Here is a 13,602-nt window from a genome sequence, read left to right on the forward strand (position 1 = left end):
ATCCATTTCACGATTTATTTTGAATTGCTTCAAGGGGGAGCTGCATCTTTCCAGTCAAATCTAAATCATAAACCGGCACCATGGCTGAAGGCTCGGTTTGTCCATTGTATACCCAACAAATTAAGCTAATTTTAAAGATTGTTTTATTATCTTTCACCAAAAGAAAGAGATGAGTCCTTAAGTGATACAATAAAACATATCAATCTCAGTCTTAACCAAATGTAAGGTAAAGTGACCCATGTGTGTTTCAGAGCCATTTTAAGAGTTCAAAAATTTGATTACTATTGGGATAGTATTGTCAATCACAACTTTTTTTTTGCCAGTTTAATAATGACACAACATTGTCATATTGAGCAGCCTAGTGGCATGAGTTGATGTTTGTTTTGATTTGTTCATGCTTTTCAACACTTGCACACAAACCTACAAGTCAGTTTCATAATAAATGTTGACACATACAGTACCTTACTATTAAATGATCAAACTTGAATTTGTTTTGTCATTTTAGCTGAATTTTACTAAAAATAAAATCATTGTCTTTTGCCTTCACTGAAAATAGTTGTGATGGAATTAGCTCCTGATCTGCTGTGGCTCACTCCGTGTATTAATACCATTGGAAAATGCTGCTGTACATGTCATCAGTTTTGCTCAGCCATCTGTGATTAAGTATGGGCCGGTCAGTGCTGTCAACAGCCTGTGTGGTTTTCACAGCTCCCCATTCAGAGACTCTTCATTCCAAAAAAAAATATTGTCTGGAGACAAGATGTCATTTTGATCAAAAGCCTTTTGAAATAATGACATAGGACACAATTATCTAAATGACCAGTTCAGTTCAGTTAAACAGCATGTAGTACAGAATGAACATAAGAAGCCAAATGTTGTAGGTGAACCTGCAAATACCACAACATGGCGCTGCTCTGCTAGCTACCCAGACTATTACTTGCCCTTGCCTACAGCAGAGGCTGTATTTTCTATGCAGAGTGTACGGTGTGGACAAGAGGACCATGTTTTCATTGTATCAGGCAGTACTTGAAAGCTTAATCAGATACGGGATGTCAGCATGGTATGGCCACCTCACTGTTAAAATGACTAAAACTTGCTCGTCTGGTGCACACCGCAATGAAGGTGATGCAGAAGAGTAAATACCAACCCTTCTATCTGTTCGAGATAGTGACTCACTGACCCATCACATATCCTCCACACAGAATATACTGTAAGCTCTTGCCCTCTAACAGACGATAGAGTCCCTCTTTGTTAACTCAACCGTTTTTAAACACTCATTTGTTCCTACCTGTTAAACTTTTAAACGATGCTGCTTGAGGCTGTAGAGATTGTGCGATAATTTTGTGGTGTTCTACTATGTGGTTTAGGAATATGTGTTTTTGCCACCGGATGTGCAATACTTCATGTGCTATTTATTGTTGCGATTGGTACAGTTGGTGCTGTATTGTTTGTTCTTATGTTTTTCTTTTATTTATTGTAACCGTCAGGGCATTTAATTGTGTATGCAGCGAGTCCAAGACGGGACAATAAAGTATATCATATCGAATTGTAACATATCCAGTGACAATTACTATCTCCTGTAGCTTCATGATAAAGTAGTCTTCCTGTGTATTTCATTTACCTGACAATGTTGCATGAAGTATGAAAGCAATATTAGCATTTCAAAGTAGATTTGACCATGTTCTTTTTTGTATTTGTAGTTAAGATCTCTGCACCCATACTGGAATAAACACACTGACCTCGGTTAGTGGATAAACATAACCTCAGTATTTTGATGGTACAGAAAGTAGTATTTTCAGCCTGTGGCCTTATCACAATGCTTCAGTCTTCCTCTTAAAAAGGCAACACTAACAATATACACTCAGATTTGTGCTACACTGTTACTGTACTATCCAGATGTTATCTCGGCATCTATGAAATATGCAGTATATTTTGTTATTTGAGTTGACATGATATTTTCAGAAACTGGTAACCAACACATATTACTTTTTATTTTTCCCTAATGCCTTCATGGCATACCAAAGCATAACCGAACCCAAGCAAATACATGTTGCAGTTTATTTGCAGCCGAGGGACTTGGCAACCCCCCCCCCCCCCCCCCCCCCCCACACACACAACAGGAATCGCTCTACCAGTATCTCCTCTTTGTGATAATTATAATCTACATTTACCACAGTGTAGTTACACCACAGATACTATACCTTCATCTTATCTTCCAGCTGTGTGTTTGTTTGTTTGTGGACACAAACTTGTGTTTGTTCTCCTTAACAACACGTTGCAGTCATTCGACTACATGGTTTGGTCCCTCAGTTTCAGATCTGCAGTACAGTACAGTACAGTACAGTTGTTTACAATGTGACATTTACACATCACACAGAGTACTGACAGCTTAAAATAATATCAATAATATATATAACAATGTGTGCATGTGCAATACATTATAGCATATATTTCAAATGAATATGGGTTTTTCTAAATGGAAAAATTACTTTCTAGATGACTTTGAATACTTCATAACGCTTTTTAGAGACAGTGTGTAAGTACATTTAAGGCAATGGAAATGATGTGCTTAAACATGCATTTTCGATGAAGCTTATTTTGATTAAACTTTTTCAGATTACCGGTTAAAAAGCTTAGTATATTATGCATTTAGTAAACCGTTTGTTATTGTAAGAATAGCAGTGAATTTGCTAAAACAATCCTTTAAACCCCCAAGTCAAGCATTAATAGGTATAGCATTGTCTAATCATTAAATGATACACTAATGCAGTTATGAAATGTCCTTTGTGGAATAAACTCTACTGCTGATGAGATCAAATCATGCCATAAATTAAATAAAAAGAATTGCGAAGGCACAGGAAAATAATAAAATCAAGCAAACTTGATATATATAATATTCAACAGCTCACTGCACCCTGTGTTTATCACTTTGTTTTGCAATGAGGTACACCCTTAATGATGATTGGCTGCTATGAGGAGGGGACAGTATATAGACCCTGATGAATGTGGAGTTTCATGGTCTCCCCTGACAAATCATCAATGGCCAGGAACCTTTAGCAGACACACTCTATTGCTCCCACCCACAGAGATTTTACAGAAGTCAAAAGTTCCTTTTTCATTTTACAGTCAAACAGAGGGCCTTGTTTATTGCATTGTAGTTGAAACAACTGATGGCCCCCCGAGAGTAGATAAGGTTGTAAGTGCATGCTTTACAATAAGAGAGAGAGAGGGGCATTTTTTGGTTTTCGTTGAGTGAGAGGAAATTTTGAAACATTGTGCAATGGTGCCGCAAAAGTTTTGAAAGGTTGTGAGAGTGTTTTGCCAGCAAAGCATCTGAGAGTCGGTCGGTTGGAGAAGAAGTCTCCATGTTGCATCCATACAGAATGGAGAGCTATCTCATCCCGCCTGTAAGTATCATTTATTTTTATTATCATTCAAACTCTCAGGAGACTTTCCAGCGTGTGTGGCTTGGCAAAGAGTTTCTCAAGTAGTATGTTTTTAAACATCAATACATTTGATGGACAACATGTCTTATCTCAAATTACATGACTAAATGTGACCGTACTTCAATTTGAATGCACACAAACTGTAAGAGACTTTTTTACAACGGGCAACATGAAAATGAAACTCTCGAGAGTTTCAGAACAGTAATGGCAAGAAAATATTGTTTATTGTCGTAGCACATAATTCCTTTCAGGGATTATAAAAATACTGTAAAGTAATAGACATAATGTGTAATGTACGTTAAAAAAGTCATTTTGTGTTTGAACATTTTTTTCTTTGCTCTTTCAGCATTCAGAAGAAATGTACGAACCTGAGATTTACAGACACCAAATTGCAGAATATTACAACAATCAATACATCCTAGATCCAGATATCCAGGCAGGTGAGTTTTACTTCAACTTCGATTTTGTCTCTATTGTGACAAATGTATCAATTGAAATCACCACTTGCATTTTTACATTAAAGTGAGTGGTGTTGGAATATAAAATATTGAATGCAAACTGATCATGATGATTGTTAGAGGCAAATGTTATTGACAGGAACTTAATCCACCGACATGAATTAAGTTTTCAAAACAGTGCGTTTCAATTTTCGTTAGAAGAAAATCATTATAGTCAACTGACATTTCATTCTTCAAATTAATCACCGTGACCCGATGCGGTGACGCTGACTCTTCTGGTGTATCGCACAGAAAAAGCCTGCAGTGTGTGCAGCTGGAGAGCACCACTTTGGGGTGTATGGAACACAGGAAACAGATGCCATTTCTTTTCGGCTGCTACAGCTACAGACATAGAACAACTTTCGCCCCATGGGGTTTTGTTAATACGAGAGAGGTGCTTTACTTTCTCTTGAAATCAACAGTTTTGAATACTGCACCAAAACAGTCTAAACAGGGGGGAAAAACTTGTCCTGACCTTTTACAAAGAAACCCCGCCACTGAGAGAGATTCAGTTTTCATGATTTCCACTTACAGCTTAATTTTCTTCTTGTCATTTTTAGATACATTCTGAAAGGACAAAAATAGATGGGGGCAACATTAAAATAGTGAAAATAAAAAAAGGTCAAGGGCTATGGCAACACTACAAGTGTGGAAACAAACAGGAAAGAGCTTCATGCTGAATTCTCCATTACTCTCCTTATTTCACTCGGTCTATGCAAACTCAGGCACTCTGAGTAAGCTGCTCTCTACTGTAGTTTATGATTCCTTTCCAAAGACACACACTGAGGCTTTCCTTATGCGTCATCTCTAACCGTTGAAACACGCTTAATTTGCTCTGTCAAATCATTTTAATCATAGATGTTCATGACTTTTGTATAAAGAATATGTGTGTTCCAGTTCACTTCCCAGGGTTTCAGTTCTTTCTCCCCTTTTTCCTTTTTTGAAGTGATAAAGAATTAAGTGTTGAGACAGCAAAACAGTGATCATAAAAAACAAAACGCTGTGGCCATTGGGCCGTTTCTCACCTTCTCTATTTAGACCACTGGGACTACCACCCTCACCCTCACATACATCCTGTAGAGTTTGAGAACCTCCAGGAGACCAATTTCACAGAGCTGCAAAGTGTGCAGGCTCTCCACCCGCCCGGCCTCATACGACACGAGGCCATTCGATACGACGCAGAAAGTCTGCTCGACCCAAATCTTGGGGCACATGCACATGTGTTACAACAACAAGTAAGTGCACTTGAAAAACACTTATACATAATAAAATAAAGAGACAAACATTACAATAAACACACACATGATCGGGTTAATGTTCCTGCACACAACAGACAACATGTATTCAAGTGTAAATGTCAATCGAAATAAACTGCAAAAAAAAGTTGTCTTTACCTTACCTTACCTTACTTTTTTTTTTTTTTTACTTTACTTTTATTTATCCTTGAGAGATCAATTGAGGGGTGACCCTCATTTCCAATGATGTCCAGTCAAACAAATGCAAAGCAAAAACAACAATAGATACACAATATACAATATTACAAATACATCAAATTCACAACAACTGAAAAACCAAAAAAACTATTGACATTTAGACACTGGTGAAGAATGGCACCAATTAAAATTAAACGGGTGAAAGTACAATATAGCCTAATTAAAACAGTTACAGGTAGAGTTTGGCAGATTTAAGATAATATGTTTAAAAACTAGTGTGTTGTGCTCTGATTGATTAGTCAGGGGATCAGTGTAATAACTGATCACTCATTGATGATGGTGATGATGACTAAAGGAAGGCTCTCCTGAACACAGCCTGGTATTAAATCTACTAAATAAATTACTTATTAGACACAAGAGTCTCTGTGTTTGCAGTGGGCAATGAAAATATATTTACATGTAGCAGACAAGTGTTGAAATGTGAATACACATGTGAAAAATTCACATGAAGGTTTTCCACCACCAACTGTTTCTTCTAAAGGATGTTGTGAAAACATTGAAATGTTGCCCACCCAGGCATACAGCTAGAGCAGCGTCCACATATCACAGCTCATGTAGAGAGAATGAGAGAGAGAGAGAGAGAGAGAGAGATAGAGATAGATAGAGAGAGATAGAGAGAGAGAGAGACAGAGAGAGAGCGAGAGAGACTGCCACACATTTACAGTGAGAAGATTTAGGTGCAACAAACATACCCTTCAGGATCTATGTGTCTGTTGTTAGATACAGTATAATATATTATATACCCAGTAATTTATGGTAGATTTGGCTATTTAAAGACTCCGAATTAAAATGTAAAAAAAAGAAAAAAAAGTGATTGTACATGTTAGGTGGAGGTATACATATCTTCCTTAATGAAAGTAGTAATCAGTTGATTTTTTTTCATGGGTAAAAGTATAGCACACTTAAAACACTCCATCACAAAAGTTCTGAATGCAGAAGCACAGCCATATTAGCAAGAGTACGCATAATTCAGAATGGTCCTGCTTTATATTTGGGTCATTATTAATGATGCATTAACTTTTGAGCGTATAGTAAGAGTGGAGCTCATTTTGAATCTGAGTAAATGTACTTAGTGACTTTCCACCATTGAATAGCATTACCCTTGAAGCTCAAGTGCAGCTCTTCAGACAATTGCACTCTTTATCTGTTCAGTTCTAATAGACACACATAGTACAGGCTGATCCCAAAACATCCAAACATGTCATACTAGATCTCGAAAAACAATGCTTAATTTAATTTATTTTTTCTTATTGTGCAACCAATAAGAAAAAATACATAATGACTTTACAAATAAATTCAAATACAATTGCATCACATTCTCCTACAGTATTGGAATATGTACTTTTGTGCTACATAAAGGGAATTTAAATATGATCAACTATCTCCAAGTTAAATATATTTCATAAGTGTTTTAGACCACCTAACTTTGATTCACTCCTTTATTGTAGGTAGCGTTCTTCCCTCGAACTCTGTACACACAGCATGTGTCCCAGCAAAGCTCCAGTGATGAGGAGCACGGAGGACGGAGTCCCCCACTGGAGGTGTCTGACGAAGAGTGCCCAAGAGATCAAGTGCGTTATGTCACACCAGGGGATCTGGGTAAGGAACCAGATTTACTTGCTATTTCACACTGTACCCTATGTGCGTAGGATCGGCACTTCCTTCATGTCTAGTGAGTAGTTAGCACAGATATTTTAAAACATATCAACTATGCTGGCCATGTGAAGACTCTCAGTCATCCAGGTCATTCGATATATATCCAGTTGCCTTTGACATAGCACCTGTAAGCAATACATGCTTGGAATGCATGTATAGTCAATCTGTGGTTGTACTGTAAGGCAAACATGCACATGTTTTTTTTCAGACAAGAAGTGTGATGTGCAGTTGCTTTGGTATTGAATAATATGTTAGTCTGTATAGTGTGGGGGTTAACATTAGTGGTTTCCTCTCGTCCTGTAAGAATGAAAGCTTCTCCAAATGCCGTTCTGGTTTATGGGCCAGTGATTTTTTTCCCTTGCATTGGGATGTTGTAGGTTTCACATTGACTCATGTCAGCTTGACCCATGTGTTCTGATGATAATTTAATATGCACATTAAGGATGAGCTATCAGCGGTATTCACCTTGCTGATCATGCATGTTCAAAGGAAGTGGGCTCACAAAAAGAAAGAGTGGTCGTTTGTCGTTTGATTTCCAAATAACGTTTTTACGTACTTAATTAAATCAGTTTACTAAGTGGTAAGAGCAATCTACAGCATATGCAAGATCACAAAATAGAACAATAAATCATGGTGAAGAGACTTATAATAATAATCGTTGTTTTAATGATGTATAGTGCCAATAGTTTTGTTTGAAATGTATAGAATTAAGTTCCTCACTTAACTATTGAGTTTGATCCATTATCATGTGTTGGTGCAAACAGCCATTTAGAAACTGATGTGATAAACATATATTTAAATTCATATTCGAGATGGATTTTCTTTTTTACTGCATTAGCAACAGTTATATGTACTCTTCTAGTTTCATCACATATAACCATGACAATGTGGAAAACACTAACCTGCCATGACTCATGGAGGATAACATCTGCCAGTATTTTCTTAGAATTGAACAGTTTTCTTTTGTATACTATGAGCTGGCTTTTTATGAAACAGGATCCAGAAAATGAAATATACTGTGTTTCCTCACGACAATTCTTTAGATTTTTTTGGTAACAATGACATGATTGGCATGTTTAAAAACAATAATTCATTGTGTCAATATTCCAAGACTAATACATGTGGCTCTATGCTGGTTTGAATGTGATCAAATTAGATTTAAAATGCAGAAATTACAATAACAACTTTTAATTTATTTTTATTTTAATTCAAATTTGTATTGTGTAGCTGTACGTAATATATACAATGATATGTGCATATCAGTTTCAAATCAGTAACGGTGCAACTCTTATGTTTCCAAAAGGCAATAAAAAGAAGATTCGGTTGTACCAGTTCCTCTTGGACCTTTTAAGGAATGGCGATATGAAGGAAAGTATCTGGTGGTTGGAAGTAGACAAAGGGACATTCCAGTTCTCTTCCAAACACAAGGAGGCTCTCGCTCACCGCTGGGGAATCCAGAAGGGAAACCGCAAAAAAATGACATATCAGAAGATGGCGCGTGCCTTGCGCAACTATGGCAAAACTGGAGAGGTGAAAAAGATCAAGAAGAAGCTGACGTACCAATTCAGTGATGAGGTTCTGGGGAAGGGTCATCAGGAGAGAAAATCATATGTGTAGGCAAATACTGAAATGAGGCATTAACTCATGAGTCAAGTGTTGGCATTGGAAGTGTAGTTTCTGGTGTTTGATGCATAATCAACTTTGTTAATGTGGTAAACAGCATTTTGTGAATAGCTCCATTACTGTTGTACAGTGGGATCAGTCCCTCTGTGTAACGAGACATGTCGGAGACCACTTGGTAAGAGTCATCCAAAGAAAGAAGATAAGAATCACAAAAGCCAAGTTTGTCATCCCTGTCTGATTGTTTAGATAACAAAATGCTAAGTAGCAGTATGTTCATTAAGTCAGGACCAAATATGAAAATGTGTAACATGCCATTTGCAAAAGTGAACAGTGATTTGTGAATAGATACTAAACGTTGTAAGTATCTCCAACGTGTTCCTATTTGGCTCCCTGGGATAGGCTCACCCTGTATTCTAAACTCCGCCCTCCACCAGGTGGGGGCAGCAAGCTGCTTCGTAGTGCAGCGATTTCAACACAGTGGCCAAAGTTAAGAACTGCAAGTCAATTTATGCTAGTGTTCAGTGTTTGAAAGATGTTCAACACACACATCTAATAGAAAATAACAACAGCAGTAGACAGTTAGACTAATTTAGTTTGATCTAGGTGTATGAACGGGCAACTCAGTGTTTATTTCAAAAATCGCAGCAAGAGAAAGGCAAGAAAGGCACGAAGGCATGAGCAGTATAGAGTTACATCTCTTTAGTTTCCGGGCAAACATCTAAATGTATAGACAAGAGAATGTGGTTTATTTTCTGGACTACATGTTGTAAGGGGTGTTACCAGAACACCAGAAGTGACTGGTTTTAATGCCACATAAAAGTGATCTTCTCATCTAACTCAATTCCTATTCAACAGTCCAAGGGAAAACCTAGAGGGGGACCTTGCCAATACTGTACATGGTGTAACTGTGGCGCTTAGTATGCATTTCAAATTAGGGTGTACACACAAGCAGTGTTATGCTCTAGGCTATTTGGAAATGTCTGTTTACACATTTTCAATATTCAAGTTTTAAATGCAGTTTCACAACATGTAACAACTGGTTTGGTGAGAGAAAGCTTCACACTTCTTACTGTGTTTGACAATTTTTTTGGACATGCTTAAGTTCTCTTTTAACTGTGGGTAAAACTACTGTATGTATATATTTACGTAGCAATGTATTATTTAAAACAGCAAGGGAAAAAAAGTTTTTAATTGGATACATTACTATGATTATTCACATTTCGAGAATTTCATTAAATATATGGTACTTTGTATGTGATGATTGAGAATCGATTGTAAAATAAATACATTTTAACATGTGTTGTAAGTGTTGCTTGCTCAGTAATACAATCTCACATCAGAGGTAAAACACACCAAAAAAAGAGGAAGAAGAGGTCAAACGTGATATAAAGTTGTGTAGTGTTGAGTTCACTGATCAGGCATGTCTTCCCTTATTACAGCTATAACGATAACTGTTGACAATGAGGGACAATTAGGTATACATGGCGGGGGAGTGAAGTGGCTTCTTTCATATATCTGCCTGTATGTCCTGACTGAGTGCAGGCGCCAGCTCTGTATACCAAAATACCAAAGCGACACATTTCATGTTAGGAGTCCTCCATATACAAGTAAGCAATGCAGTTGAGTAACCGGTTGTTTTTTCTCTGCATTGAAAACTGTTTCTTGAATTTCTAGTCACATCATAGCAACTCATGTCTTTATTACTGTACTGTGATAATAATTTGTTTTGTTGTAGTGTTTGATTCATGATGAATTCAGAGCAGCGCAAGCTTCAGTGAGAATTGTAAGAGACTTTGCCAGGATATGCTTATTAGATGCTTATCAATTTCACAGCCATCACAACTCCCCTTAAAACTAGGAAGTGACATAACTATATGTATTTGTCACATTTCAAAACCACGTTAACAGATGAAATTAAGTTCAATAAGATATAGTTAAGATATAAGATATAATTAAACAACACTTAAAACCTTCAATGAACTAACCAATATGTAGCAAAATACAAAAACACTGTAATACAAAGGAGTAATAACTGGCTAAAATGTAATGTGCACAGTGAACATATATAAAAACTACAGGACCTGGTGTCCCAAGTGCCAACAGCTCCCCTCTATGGTCAAGTTGTAATTGATACCCATAACCGATCTACATTAAAATACAATGCAATATCAGTCTTAGTTAAGACACTTATACGTAAAAGTTCTAAAGTGCATGGAGTATACAAGCTTATCAAAAGATAAGGAAAGGTGAGTTCTGAACATGTTGGAAAACTATGTCGGAAAAGACACACACATTCTCTCAACTAAAGTGTCAGTGTCACAACAAGGTCTATTGCTAGAGGTTGTCACTGCTTTTTCTGCCTGCCATTCTCTGCTAATTTGAGAGTGAGAAAAACCGGACCCTTTGAGAAGTGGCTTTAAGAAGTGGTTCAGATAAGGTTTAGTGTAGATAAGGAGACCCACAGGATTGAGGCTCATTTTGTCTTGAAATTACAGGTTTGCAACAAATGCAGCTCTCAGATCAAATTCTTTATACAGCACTGGCCATTTGTGCAGCCCACAATAACCACTTCTCAAAATTTGATGACTGTTACTGCCTGCATGTATTTCTGGTAAAGATCTTAAAGCGTCAAGTTTTTTTGTTTTCTTTCAACCTTGAACTTTTGTTTTGAGTGATTATAACTATGTTTTTTAACATTTGTACGTATACCTGTATATTGTTTCTTGTCCTTTGGGTTCCTGGCATCTTTATGCTTTGTTAATTGACAAAAAGATTGGTTGGGATACTGTGAGGGGTGAGGACAGTTTAACATTTGCCAAAGACATACTGTATAAAGCCTGCACAATTAAGTTGGAGTGTTCATGGGTCTGCAACTGTGGAGGTGTTAATCCTTAAATACTGGGTCCTCAACCCATGCCAGATAAAACTAAACTCCTTTTTCAACCATCATGTTTCATTCATCATGACTATATTTACAGGGTAACAGGGTGCAGATGTGAGGAGTGCAAACAAACAATTTTTTAGGATTCAGAGTTCTAAATTTAACTGCTGCCTTACATCCTTTCCCTTCCCTCTCAAGGCCTATCAGTCAGCCGAGGTGTTGGAGGAAAGGATGGTTGAAATATAGCCCCGAGGTCAGACGTGTCTGAAGGGGTGGGGGTTGGGCAGGGTGCTGGGGGCCGGGTTGGTGCTGGGCGGGCTTGAATGGGCTTTGATGTGGGATAACGTGGTGGGGGGGGGGGGTGGTTGTTGTTTTTTGGACATTGCGTTGGGCCTGGAAACAAAATGACAAGAGAGGTGGGATGGTTCATGAAAGGAGGGGGTGAGTGGGCCGGGCGTGAGGTGGGGTATTTGGAAGCAGCGCCACTGTTAAAAGCGAAGGGCTGAGATAGACAACAGACTGTTTAGGAACAGTGAGTCACAGTGCGGAGGTGAGGAGATCGTTCAGGATGCCAGAGCCAGTCAAGAAAGCAGGTATGTGTGCTCATTCAGCTACTTTTTGAAAAATTGTCATAACATTTCCCCAACCCATGAAAATTTACGTTGGCATTAGATTATGAAAAATAAAAAATAAATGTTGTTTTTAGCATAATCCAGAAAATAAACTTAAACTACATTTATCATTGTGTTATCAACATGCTGTAACTGAATATCTAGCGGCATATTTTACTTTGACTGTGTTTTCCTTTGAGACGACATCCTCTAAGAGACCTAAAATACCATGGTAAAATGAGTGTGACAAAATATTTGGCAATGTTGGACCACGCCCTTCTTAAGCGACTGTAGACCTAAACCAAACAGCTCACTTGACATCTGACCTGTACATTGTGTCCATTATCACCATCGATATGCTGTGTGAATGATTGCAGACTTACATTATGATGTTTGTTTATTTGCGTAACTCAGGTTCTTTAAGTCACAATTATCATCTGTTTTAACTTAACAGCTCATTTTGCAATTTATCAGAATACATAATGGATGCTACAAAGGTGTATAGAAAATAAGGGTTTTCTAACCACATACAATTTACTAGTCCAATACAGTACGTTTTGAGTTTGCTGAAGCAGTAGGTCAACAATGTGTGCATTGTAAAAGACAGTGAAACTGCACTATAAACTTATAAACTAATTAAAAAAAAAACTATAAGTAACTAAAGAGAGTATATGGACAATAAAGCAATTAGGTGAAATGTTATATGTCCAGTGTCAGCAGTTAGTAGGGAATGCAGCTTAAAATGAATTCATAACAATGTTGTAGACCAGGTAAAGTAACCATCTATGCCTCTACCACATATCATTGAAATATGTTCCATGGCTTAACAAGTTACCACAATTTGCTTGGTAGCCTAATGTGACGTACTAATACTCCAATAGCCAGTAGCCAAAGTCACAACATAGTACTCGCAATTATCCATCCTTAGTACAAAGTGTTTTCCAGTGGTCTTGTTACACGTCACTCGGTCCAGCTGGAACCATCGTCATTGTGGAATCGACACTGTCACATATCCAGCATCACTGCATTCACAAAATGCATCACTGATCCCAAAATGCCGGACCGGATTCCAACTTGACAAATTACTTTCCACACTTTTTCCCCCCTTCTCTATGTAGGGAATGGATTGTCATTTGTCAAGTGAACAGCCCGACATATCACATTTCAAACGACACAGCGCACAAATGGCCAGCTTGTGTTGGTCAACACGTACTCAGTTGTCAAGGATGTGTTCAGAACAGTGAAAGTTATCTTTGTCCTGAGCCTGTAGCATTATGAGAAGAACCAGGGACTTATCACCTGAATCTGCAGCTATCCTCAGCTTTACTGAGTTGCGGCTCCTTATTTAGATGGTCCGCTCACAACTTGACTGATTTCGATCAAAACATGACTAAA

The 13,602-nt window shown here is 37.7% G+C and overlaps 2 protein-coding genes across 2 annotated transcripts in view; both read left to right on the forward strand.

The window, feature by feature from the left end:
• The first annotated feature begins 3,145 nt into the window (after positions 1-3,145).
• On the forward strand, positions 3,146-10,014 carry spi1b (Spi-1 proto-oncogene b). The gene is made up of 5 exons (XM_080042899.1): positions 3,146-3,407; positions 3,793-3,886; positions 4,982-5,178; positions 6,885-7,035; positions 8,396-10,014. The coding sequence occupies exons 1-5, from the start codon at positions 3,366-3,368 to the stop codon at positions 8,707-8,709; spliced, it is 798 nt and encodes a 265-aa protein (XP_079899025.1). The 5' UTR covers positions 3,146-3,365; the 3' UTR covers positions 8,710-10,014.
• Positions 10,015-12,164: 2,150 nt separating this feature from the next.
• The window catches only part of mybpc3 (myosin binding protein C3), a gene marked incomplete at both ends in the record, with an annotated part of 42,832 nt that continues 41,394 nt past the window's right edge, over positions 12,165-13,602 (forward strand). The window contains one exon of the mRNA XM_080028507.1: positions 12,165-12,189. Coding sequence (XP_079884633.1) covers positions 12,165-12,189 — 25 coding nt within the window. The remainder of the gene's footprint in view (positions 12,190-13,602) is intronic.

Source organism: Ammodytes marinus (genome assembly GCF_949987685.1).
Source record: "Ammodytes marinus genome assembly, chromosome: 1".
NCBI classification, from domain to species: domain Eukaryota; kingdom Metazoa; phylum Chordata; class Actinopteri; order Uranoscopiformes; family Ammodytidae; genus Ammodytes; species Ammodytes marinus.